General features: G+C 39.3%; 1 protein-coding gene across 1 annotated transcript in view; it reads left to right on the top strand.

Annotated features, from left to right (window-relative positions):
* The window catches only part of DZANK1 (double zinc ribbon and ankyrin repeat domains 1), a 115073-nt gene that overhangs the window by 72936 nt on the left and 23770 nt on the right, over positions 1 to 18367 (top strand). The window contains exons 8-15 of the mRNA XM_006860637.1: positions 2219 to 2332; positions 3760 to 3852; positions 5908 to 6030; positions 6858 to 7022; positions 9809 to 9998; positions 13980 to 14083; positions 16177 to 16251; positions 18052 to 18148. Coding sequence (XP_006860699.1) covers positions 2219 to 2332; positions 3760 to 3852; positions 5908 to 6030; positions 6858 to 7022; positions 9809 to 9998; positions 13980 to 14083; positions 16177 to 16251; positions 18052 to 18148 — 961 coding nt within the window. The remainder of the gene's footprint in view (positions 1 to 2218; positions 2333 to 3759; positions 3853 to 5907; positions 6031 to 6857; positions 7023 to 9808; positions 9999 to 13979; positions 14084 to 16176; positions 16252 to 18051; positions 18149 to 18367) is intronic.

The raw sequence follows: 18367 nt of genomic DNA, 5'->3' as shown, positions 1-18367 counted from the left end.
CATCTGTTTCTCTGGGAAGGGTCCTGCTCTTGGCTCTTCTCCGTTGATGGTCCCAGATACCTCCGCTCCTAGCCTGTAGAATTAATCACTCCCTTCCTTGTTACAAAACGTCTACCTTTGCATTTCCAACCCTCATAATCCGTCCTGATAAGCATTCTTCACTACAGTATAGCGAGTTATCCATCTGTATTTCCTTTCATCCGCTCTGCCCAGACAGATTGAATAGTACCAACTGGAGATTCTGCCTTCCTCCATGCTCCCTAGCACTAGGTTCCCCCTTGAAAGCTTGTAAGCCAGTCACTTCTTGCTATTGTAGTCCCCCCCCCCCACCTCCCCATTTGAGTATCCAATTCCAAGTTGCCCATCTCCGTCCACTCTGTGTGTGGAGGGGGGAAATGTTCTTTTTTTTTTTTACCATGAATGCAATTTCATTCCTCTTCAATTATACATTGCATACTAAACCGTATGATTGTCAGATTCAAAATGATCAGTACCAGTCCATTTCAGCTCACTAATGCCTACGATATCAATCTTTATGTGTTCCATTTCATTTTTGACAACTTTCAATTTTCCTTGGTTTATACTTCGTATATTGTATGTTTTGATTATTAATGAATGTTTGCAGTTGTATCTCCTAATTTTGAGTTTACCCCATTAGCAAATGAGGGTCCCAAAGTAGTTATTCCTTTTGTGATATCACGGGCAACTCTACTTTGAGGAGGCAGCTCTTCCCCAGTTGTGTTTTGAGTGCCTTCCAACCTGAGGGGCTCATCTTCTGGCACTGTAGCTGACAATTTTACAGTGCTATTCATTCGGTTTTCAGTGCTAAACATTCAGAAGTAGTCTGCTTTTTCTTCTTTGCACTCTCTCTTAGTGTGATAGTTCTGCTGACACCTTCCACCATGGGTGATCCTGCTGGGATTTAAAATACCAGTGACATAGCTTCTAGCATCACAGTAACACAGAAGCCACCACAATACAACAAACTGACAGATGAATGGTACATTTTTATATTAGCTACTTTGAAGTCTTTACATGTTAATCTCAGCATCTAAGGATACACAGAGTATTTCTATTTACTGCTTTATCCTCTTTCCCCAAATATGAATCACACTTTTTTTTGTATGTCTTATTGTTTTTTTCTGGAATACTGAACATTTTTAATGCTATATTGTGGTAACTTTGTGTTCTGAATTTTTCTCTAGAGAATTGCTTTTATTTTTTCTCTTGTATGAACTTTTTGATGTCTGTCTCTCCTTCAGTGTATCACCATGGGTCTTATAGTTTAGTGTTCTGCTGAAGATTGTTCAGAAACTATGCTCATAAACCTCAGACTTATAAGACTTCTCTCTACTGATGGATCTATGTTTGGACTGGGGAGAATATTCAGACTTCAGACTGTATTCAAGTCAGTCTACCTTTTACTTTATGCTGAGTTCTCTTGCATCTCCATGTGTAATCTCTGTCAGCCAGAGATATATGTAGGTCGCTTGGGCCCACTCTGGTTTATGATGCACATGTTCACGGCTGCTCATCAAGTAAGGATACATGGAGAGCTTATCAAACCCCTTATAGTTGATTTACCTCCTGAAATACTACCTTAAATCTCTGGCTACTTTGCCATTGTACTGTTTGCCCAAACAGGGACCAAAGTCTCAAGGTATAGAGCCACAGGTTCTCCTCGTTTGCTTGGCACTAAGATCATTACTTTAATAATGCACCAAATGAAGTAAACCTTGCACATTACCAGTTGTGGAGTTTCTGGTTTTCACAGCCTGCCCTGCCCTGGAGGAACTACCATACTCATAAAGTTAGCTGAAGATGGGAGCACTCCCAGACAAGAACCACAAAAATTCATCGTGTTCTTACCTGAAATTCAGCACTTTGCAGAAACTTTTCAGTTTGTTGTATGCTTTTGTTGAACTTTTAAAACTTTGGAGATGGTTATTTTTTGACAGTTTTATCCAGTGTTTTAATTCCTTTTTGGGGAGAGGATTTGTTGACTGTCTTACTTCATCATGCTATGAGTCAATCTCCTGTAAATATATATTTTTGACATCTATCTTTTCTGCAATAAATATATTTTTACTCTTAATAGGAACAAAATAATAATAAAGATAGTTATTTTAAAAACAAAAATGCAATCTGACATTCTAAGATACTTACATCTTCAGTTTTTTTGTTGTTGAAGACAAACCTGACTTCTTCTTTTGTACAGATGGGTGTATGTGTAGAATGTGGAAGCATGGTGCCCATGAACACTCCCATCTGTGTGGTATGTGATGCTCCTCTTACTTTGCAGCTGCAGCCTCAGGCCAGCCTCCATCTGAAGGTAAACACTGTCATTCTGTAAAAGCTGAGAAAGTAATTTGAATAATTAAATGGCTGTCTTCAGCTAGTAATGTTAGCTAACATATGATAAACTAATGTCTGGTGAACTGAATTAACAACCTGCTGGAAGTCAACAAGATTTCAAATACTTACTGATGAAGATCAGAGACAGTAACTTTCATTATAAATTGTGCCTCAGTGTAAAGTAAACAAAAAAAAATCCTCACAACTGGACCAATAAATAACATCATGATGAATAGAGAAAAAGACTGGAGTTGTCAAAAGACTTCATTTTGCTTGGATCACCGATCAACACCCATGGAAGCAGCAGTCAAGAAATAAAACAATATATTGTGCTGAACAGATCTGCAAAAGATATCTTTAAAGTATTATAAAGCAAAGATGTCAGTTTGAAGATTAAGGTGTGCCTGACTCAAGCCATGGTATTTTCTATAGCCTTATGCATGTAAGAGTTGGACAATTAATAAGGAAAACTATAGAAGAATCAATGTATGTGAATTATGGTGTTGGTGAAGAATATTGAAAGTACCATAATTTTTCAGAAGAACAAACAAACCTGTGTTGAATGAAATACAGCCAGAATGCTCCTTAGAAGCCAGGATTGGCTCTAAGGTTCATCCCTGGTACTTTGAATATATTATCAGGATGGACCAGTTCCTGGAGAAGGACATTATGCTTGGAAAAAAGGAGTGCCAGGGAAAAAGAGGAAGACCCCCCAACAGGGTGGATTGACATTGATACATTTGGATTGTGGTGGTGGAGAAGAAGTTGAAGGTACCATAGAGTACCAGTCTGTGTTGGAAGAAGTACAGCTGGAGTGCTCCTGAAAAGCCAGGATGATGAGACTTCATCTCTCATACTTCGATCTGGTATCAGAAGGGACCTGTCCCTGGTGAAGGACGTCATGCTTGGTAAAGTGTAGGGTCAATGTACTTAGAGCGACCCTGTATAGGATTGCATAGGCTGTAAATCTTTGCAGCCTCATCTTTCTCCCACGGAGTGGCTGGTGGGCTTGAACCACTGACCTTGTGGTTCGCAGTCCAGTGCTTATCATATAGAGCCACTGCTTTCTCTATTATGTTGCTGTAAGTGCCAAATCAATTCAGTATTTTAGAATCTGGGAGCCTTCGTGGTACAGTAGTTAAAGCACTGAGCAGCAAACCAAAAGGTGAGTGATTGTAACCCACCAACCAGTCCAGGGCATGCTTCCATAAATATTTACAGGCCTGGAAAGCCTGTGGAGCCGTTCTATTCTGTCCCACAGGCTCATTATGAGTCAGAATCAACTCAATGTCCGTGGCTCTGATTTTGGTTTTTGCTGGCTGATTGACAAAAAGACTGCTTGATAACCTCTTTGCAAGTTTGTTTAGTCAGAGAAACATGAGCTTCTAATACTCTGCTTCCCAGGAGAAGGTACTCTGCCGCACCTGTGGCACAGGAAACCCGGCTTACCTGCGATACTGTGTTACCTGTGAGGGGGTCCTGCATTCATCACAAAAGGTAGTTTTAACTTTTAATTGTGAACTGAGTTAAGGTTTGCAGAACAAATCATCCAATCCCAGCTTCACTAAATCATACACTTCATCCCATTACAATGATTGCAATCCCTTCCATGTACCATCAGTTAACAGTATTTACCTCCATTCACTTCCACTACATTCATCTTTCCTGTGTCAACCTCTCCTTGTTGTATCTTGTCTTTCCCATACCCCAAGTTAACATATGTCTACCCTCTACCCAGTGAATAATTTAAATTGATTTTATTAGCTGTTAGTTATATCATTATATCTGGGTCTCATTCCTCAGCAAAACTGCCTTAAGAACAATGGCAAAATTGATTTTTTTGATGAAATTATATTTTTATCTGAATGGTACATCAGAGTTTAGTTATCACAGTGAGAGTATTTATCATGGAAGTATGTAGAAGTAACAATGCATGCTCAGTCTGACAGCATTATGTCTTTTCTTTGTTTAGCAGCATTAATATTGTGGGGTAAGATAACTTTTCTTTCTTTAAAGCAATGTATAAGAAATCTACTTGAAGAGTAAATTCAGATAAGTGAAAGAGCTGAATGTTTATATTTAGAAGTTTAGGACTGCAAGTTTTACATAAAAGTCTTACTTTAATAGTAGGATAAATTAAAATGTAATGTCTGAAGCTAAAGTTTGCCAAAGCTTTTTTTCCCCTTTGATTTAGCCCAAATGGTTCCCTCCAGTTGCATAGAAATAGGGTGAGTGAGTAAGCATTCACAAAGCGAGCCCTCCTTTCTTGGGTCTCTGTGGATATTGGCACTAATTTGGCTTCTTTCTGGGTAGATGTCAGGTTTTGGATAGTAAAGCAGACCCTGCAGTAAACAGGGTACAGGTAGGCATAGTGTTAACTAAAATATTCATCTTTGAGATAAAAAAATATTATCCTTAGAAAAGATATTTCCCAGTATGTACATGAAATATGTGTAGTATACTGTTTTTATTCATTAGTTCATTTATTGATATAATATCTATTTGTCTGACTCCCACCTATTTGCCAAGTTACCAGATATTGGGCCAGTGGGATAAAAATTAAAATTATAGTCCTTCTCCTCAGAGATATCAGGATCTAGTGGAAACCAGGATGGGAAGGGAAGGTATCTGACACATGGAGTTTGTCCCTGTGCTAAGCACCTCTGTGTTCTTAATTGTTGTTAATCATCTGAAACCCTTAAACAAACCTAGAAGGAAACTATTGTATTGAAGAGGCAGTGTAGAGTTATGAATAAAAGAGAACCTTTAGAGTTAGATGTCCTCTTAATTCCTGTATTGGGCTAGTCTCTGATTTAATTTATCCTTTTTCTGTCTCTGTTTTTCTCCTTTGGAAAACGGGGAAGATGAAGGCCCCCACCTTACAAGTTAGTTATATGGATTGAGGTGAGAGAACAAATACAGTGCTCAGAGTAGCACCTGTACATAGTAGGTGATCAGATAGTTGCTGTCATCCCAGTTTGAGAGAGGAAAAATGTCAGAATACCAAGGGATAGAAAAAAAAACAAAAACCCAGTTGTGAAACACTAGGAGCCAGCACTCTTTATATCCTTTATTTACTAATCTTTTTATATAAAACCAAAAATAGACTTGCTAATTTAGCTATTAAAGACACTAAGAAATATCAAGGGCACTAATTTTATTTATAAGGAGCTCTGGTAGTGTAGTGGTTATGAATCGGGCTGCGAACCTTAAGGTCAGCAGTTCGAAACTACCAGCCGCTCCGCGGGAGAAAGATGAGGCTTTCTACTCCCGTAAGGACTTACACCCTCGGAAACCCTGTACAGGGTCGCTATGGGTCGGAACTGACTCGACGGCACTTAACAACAACAAATTTTATTGAGTTTCTGTCAAGAAATGAGTATTCTTGGCACTAATTTGTTAATTGATGAAACACATTATTATTTTACTGTTTTAGGCAAAAACTAGTATTTCTGAGGCTTGCTTTGACTTAGAATGTTGTTATTTGGGGAATGGGAGAGGGATCAGAGAATAGAGTATTGCTTGTGCTGTAAATGTTGTTTTGTTCCCCAGCCAATGTGCAGTGGAGATAAAACCACTCACCCATCCACTCAGAAAAGGGAGACTTTTTCTTGCTCCAAATGTGGTCAGCAGAATCACCGGGAAGCTTACTTCTGTAATTTGTGTGAAACCAAGGTGGGTTTTTAAGAACTGAGCTTCTTTGGTCCTATGCATCTATCACTACCCTGAGAGATCCAGGGTCCTCTTCTTCTCTGGCCTTGAAGATTTGGTGACTTTGTTAGTGGCACATACTTACCTAAGAATGTGAGGATAATGAATTATCTTTGAAAATGATCTATTTTATATATAGCTTTTGATTTACATTTCTTTGTGGTTGAACTTTTTCAGATACTTATTCTCTATTGGCATTTCTTCTTTTATGAATTATCTGCATGCCAATCTTTTTAAAAATATACAAATTATGGTTGTTGTTGTTTTTTAAATCTAAGTAAATATTTAATGCAAATAATATAGAAAGGGCCTGTAGTGAAAGTTAGTTCCCTTCTCCTCCCAGCAGCAAGCTCTGCTACACAGTTTTTGTGGTGGTCTTTCAGATAGTCAATACATTTATAAGTACAGTAGTAGCATAATATGAACAAGGATCCAATTATTTTCAAAATAATTATAAACAAAATAATTTTGTTTAATATCTCAAATTTTCAATGGATTCATAATATTCCATTTTGGGGATGTACCATGATATACTTAAGTTATTCTTTTTTACTGAACATTTTTTTTTTCTAGTTATTTTCTCTGATAACAATGCTGCAGGGAATGGGTTTGAATATACTTCTTTGTGTACTTGTCCATATTAGGGTACATCCTAGAAATTGGAAACACTAGATGAGAGTGTGTGAATATGTTATGTTATATTTATGATCAGAAATTGTATGGTATGGGATAATGTGATTACATGGGAAATAATAATATTCATAACATGCAAAATAATTCCTGTCTTCTAGCCTGGTATTTCTGCTTGCTTCTCTGTTTGCCCCAAGTGTGGAGCTAGCAATTATCCATCTGCTCGATTTTGTGGTTCCTGTGGTATTTATGTGGAGTCCTTGTCAAGATTATGCTTAGAAAACAGTCTGGCCCCAGCTACTGGAGAATCCTGCCCTTTTCCTCAGGTAAGGCCTCTACCATAGTAAGAACTAGTACATTTGAAGAGGACAGTACCTTGAATTTGCATACTTTGTGAATACTGGGTTTCTATGAAAAGAAAGCAAAAACATTTAGACCTTTGTTAAAAAAAAAAAAAAAGGATGAAAGAAATTGAAACATAGGGTTTTTTTTTTTTTGGAGCAGTTATTCTATGTGCATACAGAGACCAATCTGAGTTTGAAAACGAATAAACATATAAATGGCTCCATCTGGGCTAGTTAGAATGAAGTTTATGAAGAGAAGAGGAAGAAGAATAGACGATCAACTACTGGCTAATCTGAACCTAATTAATTGGACCCTGCCTCTGCCTTTTACTGGCTGAGCACAGCTGGGGGAGCTGTCCTGGTTAGAAGCTGCCCTGCACTGAATAAAGGAGGGGTGTGCTTTCCACTCAAGGACTCTTCCAGACCTTGCCCATATGCTCTCATTCTCTCATCCCTGGTTCCTGTTAGTCCCAACTTGATCCTAATCACAAGTTATAGCTTGTTACTGTTGTTGTTAAGTGCCATCAAGTCAAGTCCAACCCATAGTGACCCTGTATAGGGTTTTCAAGGAGCAACTGGTGAGCTTGAACCACCGACCTTGCAGTTCAGATGACATTGCAGTCTAGCACATTAGCCCACAGTGCCACACCAGGACTCCTATAACTTGTTACTTCCCTAATAAGCCACATAACTGTGAGAACAGTCTATGAGTTCTGTGTAACCATTGCAATGAATGATCAAACCATGCAGAGACGTAGAGAGAGTTGTGTCAGAAATGGTTAAGAAGTTGGTAGAACAGAGGTATGTCTGACTTCTGCCTCATAGGAACCAGCTTTATGCTGATCCTGATTCTTATTCCTCATTAATTTGGACAATTCCATACATTCATGGATTACAGACACGCAGCACTTTGTATGCGTATTTTAGGGAGTTCATGGCTTTCTTAGCTCAGATTGAAAGATTTATAAATCCTAGGATTGGCCTATCCAATATACACCTCATTGTTGCTGTTGTTGTTGTTAAGTGCCGTGGAGTCAGTTCTGACTCATAGCGACCCTGCACAGGGTTTCCGAGGCGGTAAATCTTTATGGGAGCAGAACGCCTCATCTTTCTCCCGCGGAACTGCTGGTAGTTTCGAACTGCCGACCCTGAGTTTAGTAGCCTGATTCATAACCACTATGCTACCAGAGCTATCATAGGTGCCCTTTTTTCAAGACACTTGACTACCAATCTGTTGGAAATAGATTGTAATACACTAATTTGTTAGACATTTTCTTATACCTACAAAAAAATTGTTCTAAGAAATATTAAAAAAATGATGCCTACCATAATGATTAAGGAGCTCTGGTGCATAGTGGTTACGAGTCAGGCTGGAAAACTCAAGATCAGCAGTTTGAAGCTACCAACTGTTATGCAGGTGAATGATGAGGCTTTCTGCTCCTATAAAGATTCACAGCCTCAGAAACCCTATGCAGGGTCTCTGTGAGTCGGAACCGACTCCACAGCACACCGCCACCCCCAACACCACCAACACCAACACCAACACCACCAACACCACCACCACCACCACCACCACCACCACCACTGTAGTGGTTACGAGTTGGGCTGCTAACCTCAAGGTCAGCAGTTAGAAACTACCAGCTGCTCCATGGGACAAAGATGAGGCTTTCTGCTTCCATAAAGATTTGTTGTTGTTGTTAGGTGCCATTGAGTTGGTACTGACTCATAGTGACCTTATGCACAGCAGAACGAAACACTGCCCGATCCTGGGCCAACCTCACTACTGTTGCCACGCTTGAGTCCATTAGTGCTGCCACTTGGCCAATTCATCTTGTTGGGGGTCTTCCTCTCTTTTTCTGATCCTCCACCTTACCAAAGACGATATCCTTCTCCAGTGATTGGTCCCTCCTGACAACATATCCGAAGTATGAGAGACAAAGTTTGGCCATCCTGGTCTCCAAGGAGCACTCTGGCTGATCTATTGGTTCTTTTGGCAGTCCATGGCACTTTCAATATTCTCCTCCAACACCATAACTCAAAGGCATCAATTCTTTTAAGGTCTTCCTTATTCACTGTCTCTCTTTCGCACGCTTATGAGGTTATTGAAAATATCATGGCTTGGGTCAGGCACACCTTAGTCCTCAAGCTGACATCCTTGGAAATAGCTAATGAGGAGATCTGGTACGGAGCTGTAGGATAAGCACTCAATCTCAAGGTCACTTTGAACCACAAGTTTGGCAGTTCAAACTCACCAATTGCTCCTTGGAAACCCCATACAGGGTTGCTATGGATTAGATACGGTACCTTTGTACAGTGCAAAAACTGCAGTCTTACCTACCAGGCCTTCAGGTACAGAGGTATAGGAAAGCATCTCAGAAAAAATATTGGTGCTCAGTTGAGTGAATCTGGAAGGAGTATGTAGAAAGGAAGGGGTAGAGTTGAAAGGGTTTTTATATTTATGACTTTAGTCAGTACAGAAAATATCAGGTGATTCACCAGTTCAACAATAAATATCCTGGGAATGGTACTGGCTTCATGGATTACACTGGAAGTTTTTGGGGATAAAAGGAGTAGGAAATATGAGGCAAGAGCTGGAAAATCACTATATATATAATTCACTATAAAGTTTTCTAGGAGATAATTCTAGTTCTGATTAGTATTGTTTTTTATAAGCAAAATAGAGAATTGATTCATTAAATTATATTCCTTTGTTTTCTTTTCTTTCTTAATGTTTTCTGCCTTGCTCATAGCGTCGATCTGCTTGGCAGTCCATAAATGTTCCTTTGCTCAGATCTGATACTGGGACTAAGAAGGATGTTGGCACACAGACTGTTGGCCTGTTCTACCCATCCAGCAAACTACTAGCAAAGAAAGAATTGGAACTGACTTCTCAAAAACAAAGACAGGAGAAGATGAGTGACCATAAACCTCTCCTCACAGCCATCAGCCCAGGAAGAGGTGATGGGAAAGATATGCTTTCTTGTGACCTAAAACAAAACAAAACAAAACAAAACAAAATTAAACTTCTTCACTTTATTGGAGTTTTGGGGTTTTCCCCTATATGAAAACTGACTTCATTATTTTTATTGTTCATTTTTAAAGTTTTCTGCATAACTTTTACATGTCTTCAAATGCTTAATATTTTAACCCATAGTCCCATTGTCTAGCTCATAAGTTAAATAGCACATACTGACTTACCATATTATAGTAGAAATAGCCTGAGTCTGAAGTCATTATTATGGTTTGCCATACTTTTTTATAAATCATTTTGATTGTTGTTGGGAGAATATACACAGCAGAACATGTACCAATTCAACCATTTTTACCTTTATGATTCTTGTCATGATGCCTCTATGTGGAGGGTGAGAGTAAAGTCAGTTTGAGCTGCAAGTTCCGTGGTTCAAACTCACCAGCTGCTCCTTGGAAACAGTTGGTTCTGACTCATGGCGACCCTGTATGGTACTTAACAACAACAAGAAGAGGAAGCTTGGTCTAGTTTTAGGATTACAGTTAAGTTTATTTATATTTATTTGATTTTTTCTTGAAAATTACTTGATTTCCTTTTCATTTGGAAATTCTGTAACTGTATTATTCCAACTTTTTACTTTGTGGTTTGTTATTGTTATTATAAACTGGTATCTCTCATTCCCTATTTTCAATATTGTAGATTTGTCTTACATTGAATAATTCTATATTTGAGTTGAGTTCTCAGTGATGTTTTCATGCATGTTAATCTCAGGATGTTGTTGAATGTTGTTGGTTCTTTGTCCAAAGAATTCCCTTAAGTATTTTTGTAAGGTTGGTCTGATTTTTACAAATTCTTTTAATTTCTGTTTATTTGGAAATGCCCTAGTTTCACCATCATGCTCAATAGACAATTTTATTGGCTATATGATTCTTAGTTGGCAGTTTTTTCCTTTCAGGGTTTCATATATGTCATCCCATTGTCTTCTTGCCTACATGTTTTCTGCTGAGAAATCAGAACTTAGTCTTACTAGTTCTCATTTGTAGGTAACTTTTCATTTTCCCTGATCGACTCTCGGGATTCTTTCCTACCTTCAGTTTTGAAAAGTTTAATTATAATATGTTTTGATAATTTTCTTTGGGTGTCTATCCTGTTTGGAGTTAATTTAACTTCTCTTATCTTTCATGATGTTAGAGCAGAGGTTGGGCAGGAGGGGCTGCCACTGGCTGTTGGATGGGTGAGTGAGGGTGGAGACTAGCCATGCTCCTGTCTAGCAGGAGGACTCAGGGAGCAGGGAGAATCACACACCCCTTGCTGTCAATCCTGTATCTCCAGGCTGTCCTTCACAAAGGCTAAAGATTTCTGCACCATGTCAGGCCAGCCAGTGGCCCACCTACCTATCTTTACTAAGCCTGTGTAGGAAGGCAGGCCATATATCCTAACTGTGCACAAGAAACCGGAAGTTCAGACTTTAATGTGAGATCTTCCAACCTTTAAATTTTGTTGTTTTTAGTTACCATCAAGTTTATTCTGACTCATGGTGACCCCAGGTGTATGAAGTTGAACTGTTCCACAGGGTTTTTCAGAAGCAGATTGGCAGGTCTATCTTTCAAAGGCCCTGAGTGGGTTCAAATTTCCAACCTTTCATCTACTAGTTGAGCACTTAACCACTTATACCACCCAGGGACTTCAAGCTTTAAATGGTGACAACTAATTCAGATGTGTTTAAAGCCCTGTGTAGACTGCATAGATCACAGGGAACTTTTTGGAGTGATGGGAGCATGCTGATTGGGATGATACTTCCCTAGTTGTACACATTTGCCAAACTTCAAACTCTACATTTAAAATGTTGTTGTTGAGTTGATTCCAACTCCTAACAACCCTGTATAAGGTTTCCAAGGAGCAGCTGATGAGTTTGAACTGCTGATCTTGCATTTCAAACTGACCTTGAGGTCCAGTGCATTATTGTATATAGCCACACCAGGACTCCACATTTATAATAGGTGTATTTTATTATGTAAGTTATATCTCAATATGATTAATTAAAAAAATAATAACTCCATGTGGGGCAATCAAGACATGTTCTTTTGAGAGTCTATGACGTACTGTGATTATTGTTATTGTTAATGACTGTTGAGTGAATTCCACCACTTGTCTGTCAGTTTGTTCTACTTGGAGGTTTGTGTAATGCTGCGATGTGGAACATTATACCACTGGTATGTTAAATACCAGCAGAGTCACCCATGGTAAACAGGTTTCAGTGGTGCTTCCAGACTATGACAGACTAGGAAGAAGGAGAGGCTAACTACTTTTGAATGTTTAGCCATTGAAAACCTTATGAATAGCAGTGAAGCATTACCACAGATGAAAACATTTGAATAATACCGGAATGTTGTCAGATATAGAGCTGGAAGATGGACCCCCTCAGGTTGGAAGACACTCAGAATACGACATAGGAGAGTTGCCTCCTCAAAGCAAGCTGACCATGATGATGAAAATGGAGTAAAGCTTTCGGGACCTTCAGTTGCTGATGAAGTACAACTCAAAATGAGGAGAACCAGTTGCAAACATCCATTAATAATAGAACATAGAATGTACAAAGTATCTAGGAACATTGAAAGTTGTCAAAAATGAAATGGAATGCATAAAAACTATATTCTATAAAAATATTGTTGAGCTGAAATGGACTGGTATTGGGCATTTTGAATCTGACAGTTATTTAGTTTACTATGCCATATTTGTTCCCATTCCAAAGAGAGGTGACCCAATGGAATGTGGAAGTCATTGAACAATATCATTAATATCACATGCAAGTAAAATTTTGCTGAAGGTAGTTCAAAACTGGCTGCAACAGTGTATCAACAGAGAACTGCTAGAAATTCAAGCCGGATTCAGCAGAGGACATGGAACCAGGGATATCATTGCTAATATCAGATGGATCTTGGCTGAAAGCAGCGAATACCAGAAAGATGTTTAGTTGCCCTTTATTGACTTTATAAAGGCTTTCAACTGTGTGGATCATGTCAAACTATGGATAACATTTTGAAGAATGGGTATTCCAGAACACTTGTGCTTATGGAGAACCTGTACATAGACCAAGAGGCAGTTGTTAGAATAGAACAAGGGGATATGGAATGGTTTAAAATCAGGAAACGTGTACATCAGGGTTATATTCTTTTACAATATTTATTCAATGTGTATGCTGAACAAATAATCTGAAAAGATGGATTATATGAAGAATGTGGCAACAAGGTTGGAAGGAGACTCATTAACAACCTTAGATATGCTGATGATACAAATTTGCCTGCTGGAAGTGAAGAGGACTTAAATACTTACTGATGCTGATCAAAGACTAGAGCCTTCAGTATGGATTGCACTTCAATGCAAAGAAAACAGAAATCCTCACCACCGAACCAGCGATGTTATTTATTAAGTAATTCAGACTCATGTCAATTCCATGTGTGAACGTAGAACTGCGTCCCACAGGATTTTCAAGACTGTAACCTTTCAGAAGCAGATGACCAGGCCTATCTTCTGAGGAGAATATTGGTGGGTTCAAACCACCAACCTTTTGGCACCCAGAAATTCCATTCTTACGTGTAAAAAGAAGCTGGTAGCAACAGTGGAACTTGGTCTAGCAGAGTTAAAGTTCAGGAAGTAAAAAACATCACAAAGCTTCTTGTTGTTAAGTGCCGTCGAGTCGGTTCCGACCCATAGTGACCCTGTACATGGTTTCTGAGGCTGTAAATCTTTACGGGAGCAGAAAGCCTCATCTTTCTCCCGCGGAGCGGCTGGTAGTTTCGAACTGCTGGCCTTAAGGTTCGCAGCCCGATTTGTAACCACTACACTACCAGAGCTCCTTCACAAAGCTTAGAAGTGAAAAATAACCTCACTGAGAACGCATGCTCCATTTTCTTTCTTAGCCACAGAAGAATTTTTCACATGGCTGATTTTGGGTCCTCTTCTTCCTTTAGGGTACTGGAGAAAACAATTGGATCACATCTCTGCTCATCTGAGGTCTTATGCTCAGAACAACCCTGAATTCCGAACCTTAATTGCAGAACCCAGAATGGGAAAGGTGGGAAACTTTAAGATGAAACACACACTCCTGTCTTTGTGGTATCAGGCTGAACTGACCCTTGACAGAACTTTGCCTGAAATTACACTCTTATTTGATTTCTCTGTTTTGCAGTTTTTCACACTTTCTTACTAGTCCTCTGTGGTAGCATGTCATTTTGAGTCTCGTCTTAGGGTCTTCTGGAACGCTAAGATTCTGAGCTAAGATTCTGTATGCAATGGAAATTCTGATGGATGGTCAGAGCTAAAAAGGTCAGAAAAGTGTAGTCCAGCCAAATTGTGCACTTAAGTCTTATACTATATTAACAGCAATAGTGGCGTTTTGCTGTCGTATAAGCCCTGGACTGCTAATTGCAAGGTTGGTGGTTCAAACCCACCAGTTGCTCCTTGGAAACCCTGTTCAGGGTCGTTATGAGATGGAATCGACTCAATGGCACTTAACAACAAGAATTATTATGGTTCCTATTTAGCACTGTAATTAATATCTGATTGTGTTAATCACCTCTTGCCCTCATAACAAACCTACAAGGTAGGCATATCACCTTTGTGGTAGTTTGAAAAATGGCCACAAATTCTTTGACAGTCTTCACTCAAAAGGTGGAGTCTGTGTCCCCGCTCCATGACCGTTCAACTAGTAGATTATGGCAGAAGTGATGCTGTGTGACTTCTAAGGCTGAGTTATATAAGGCCATGTGTCTTCTTCTGCTGGTAAACTCATCTCCAGCTGCTCTTGAGATATTCCATCTTGGAACCCAGACACCCTGCTATAAGATACAAACCCAAGCCATAGGGAGTGGTTACATGTAGGTGCTCCAGACTAATGCCCCAGCTGAACCCAGTCCTCAGTTCATCTCAGACATAAAATGATGAGACAAGATAGTTCCAGCCCTCAATATCAAGCGACCCTCCCACCATATGTGTACTCCCTGCTGAAACCTCAGACTTGTGAGCAGAGAAAAAACATTGCTGCTCTGCCCTGATTCTATGGGCATATGAAAGTGGGTGCTCTTAAGTTTGGAGTGACTTTTTAGAATAAATTTTATTTCACATCTAGGAAAACAGAGGCTCAGAAAATTTTGGTGACTTGCTCAACAGTGTACTTCTGGATCTTGAGGAATTCAGTATTTGAAGCCAGCTCTGTGGGATGTCAAGTTCCATGCCTTGTACCTGGAACTACACCATCACTATAAAGAGAGAACTTGGCTATTTAACACAAAAGTAATCATAGGTAATAAGTAAATGATTGACTGTAGCTGTGATTCAATAAAACTTTATTTACAAAACTGGCCAGCAGGCCAGATTTTCACTACAGCCACAGTTTACAGATCAGACCACATTACCAAATGAAATTGAGCGGTACCCAACAAAACAGTTTCCATGTTTGCCTATTTGGTGGCCTAAAAGTAGATAGATTTTAAAAGTTGCCTTCTAGTTGCATGACAAACAGAGGGACATGTTCTCTCACAGGATGATTCTTAACAGAAACCACATGGTGGACAAAACCTAAAATATTTGCTATCTGTCCCTTTATCAAAAATATTTATTAACTCCTGATTTAATCTAAATTCTAATCTAAATTTAATCTAAATTCTTTCCACTTATCCTGATTGCCAGTGCCTTTCATTATTAAACTTAGAGTGGTTTTTTTTTGTACACATAAACTTGAATTTTGCTTTCTTACTGTTGTTGTTCAGTGCTGCCGAGTCGGTGCTGACCCATAGCAACCCTGTGTAGGATATCCGAGGAGCGGCTGGTGAGCTTGAACTGCCGACCCTGCAGTTCAAACTGACCTCGCAGTCCAGTGTATTCACCCACAGTGCCACACCAGTATTGCTTTCTTACTAGTCTGACATTATTGGAATATTTAGTTCATTTATAATGGATGGAATTACTGATATGGTTGGACTTGAGTCTGTCATGCTATTTATTTTCTATTCATCTCATCTAGGTTTTGTTCCTTTTCCTGCCTTCTTTTGTATTAATTAAATATTTAATTAATTTGAGTTTAACACCTTAGATTTCCTAGGTTCTTGCTCAAGTTAATGAGTCCCTCATCGATGGTTATGAATTCTCTTTAATTCTTTTTTTTAAAAGCTTATATCTGCTACTGTTCATGAAGATGGTTGTGAAGTGAGCATCAGGCTGAATTACATGAAAGTCTCTAACAAGGTAAATAAGATCTTCAGGAAGTATTCATTTAAGAAGTAACTGAACTAGTAAATTGTAGCTTACAATTTATAGAAATGCTCTGTCTAATCCATAGGAAGAACTTTTGGGTATTATGAAACTTGGCTGTAATAAATAAGTACTTGAGTTTACTATCAAGGAAGATTGTTTTCAGGCATGTGAAAATATAATAAGAACTGGCATTTTCACCCTCTGTATTGGTCCTATAGTTTTTAGTATTCACTGAAGTCAGATGGCATATCTGTAATACAACTGATTTGAGGAAAGACTGCTGCTTTGTGTTTCGACCTATTTGTCTTATATAAAATAAGTTAAGCTTTAGAGCCATGTCTCTTTTGATCTGTCTTTTTATATGGTAGCAGGGGCATTGCCACAGGATGTGTGTGATTAATTGATATGTACAGTTTTAGTTTTATTGGACAAGAAGTCCAAATATGCAAAAGAATAAATAGATTGATAAGATGGGGAAAGAAGGCAAAGAAAAGGAAGGAATTAACATTTATGAGGCCCTGGCTATGTGCCCTGGTATGGCACTGTAGGATAAGCACTGGATTACTAACCACAAGATTGGTGGTTCAAATCCCCTAGCTGCTCCTCAAAAACCCTACCCAGAGTCATTATGAGTTGGAACTGACTCAACGGCACTTAACAACAGCAACAATATGTGCCCTGTAATGTCATAAAAGTGTCTATAAAATTAGAATCTATACAGGACCCTCCCTAACTCAGAAAGGAGGTAGGAATATCAAATGGGTAATGCACATGAAAGAACCTTGCAGCCAATTCAAGCACTGAATGCTATCTTTAGAGTAGAGCCTGGGCCAGGGAGATGCTCTCAGGATAAGGGAGGGAGGAAGGGAAGGCAGGACAAGGTAGAGAATGTGAATGAGAGTGTATCTTTAGCAAGGTCTAGCTTTAGCTTGATCCACAGGGAGCTCTGGAGTTAGGAGCATGAGTAAATCTACCAAGTTGTCCTTGTGTGAGGCAGTGAGGGCAGGTCCCTGGAGAAGAGGGTCAGCTGTGAGCAGTTAGCAGTTGGGCTGGTTATACTGACTGGGGAAGAGGGACTGGGTGAGGTGCTGTGACACTTTGACTATCAGGCAGGAGAGGAATTGTCCCAGCATGGATGTCTTGTTTCTTAGTGTGTGTGTTTTAGTGTCCAGGCAGGAGACTAAACATGGAACTAGGGCAGGATGCCATGATGTAAATCCTGCTCAGGTGGATTTAAAATTCCACATTTGGTCCATGTATCTGTCCTCATTTCATAGTACCATTTTTTTCTCATTTCACTTTCACAACATCCTTTTGAAGTAGGTCATAATATTTCCACTGTGCAGGTGAGGAAACTAAAGGTCATAGAATTTAAGCAACTTGCTCCTTTCAAACTCTGAAACCTGGAGACTCCCCATCCAGTCATACTGTCCAAAACACTGAAGGGTTTTAAGTATGGCAAGGTCATAGTTAGTTATAAGTTGTACAAAAGTGACAGGATAGTCCCATGGAAGGGGAGCTGACTGAAACTTGTTGGAAAACTATTGGAGTGGTCTCTGTGTAAGATGAGGGGCCACAATTGTAGTGATAAAGTTCTGTTTACATGGTAAGAAGGACCAAATGTCATGGTGAGGTGAGGGGGATGCTAGGAAGGGTGTCCAAGATTTAGACTAAACTGTCCAAGTAGGTATCTCATTAATAACAAAGGGGCAGGTAGGCAGGGATAGAATTCTTTCTATTGGGAGACAGTAGCCTCATCACTTGTGGTGTTTGGATTTTTTTGTTGACTAGAACCTTTACTTCAACAAGGTGGTGGATTTCAGTGACCAGTTTCTGAGCAGTGTCACCGAGAGGGGTAACGGGCTGTTCAGCAGCAGGTCCAGCTTGGGTGAGTTATTCCTCTCTGGGGATTTTAAAACAATTTTAACCAATGGACAGACTTAAAGGACAACAGAAAGTCTGTTTGCTAAAACTCTGCAAGCCCAACAATACATCCATAGGTTCCAGCCAGTTTTTCCTCTCGCTTTACTTCACGAAGTTAAGGATGAGACTTTGAAGTCCTTTCTTTACAGGACTTGGAAAGATTCTTTTGGAAGTTCTCTTTTGG

Source organism: Chrysochloris asiatica, unplaced genomic scaffold (genome assembly GCF_000296735.1).
Source record: "Chrysochloris asiatica unplaced genomic scaffold, ChrAsi1.0 scaffold00039, whole genome shotgun sequence".
Lineage (NCBI taxonomy): Eukaryota > Metazoa > Chordata > Mammalia > Afrosoricida > Chrysochloridae > Chrysochloris > Chrysochloris asiatica.
This window is presented reverse-complemented; position numbering and strand designations above follow the sequence as displayed.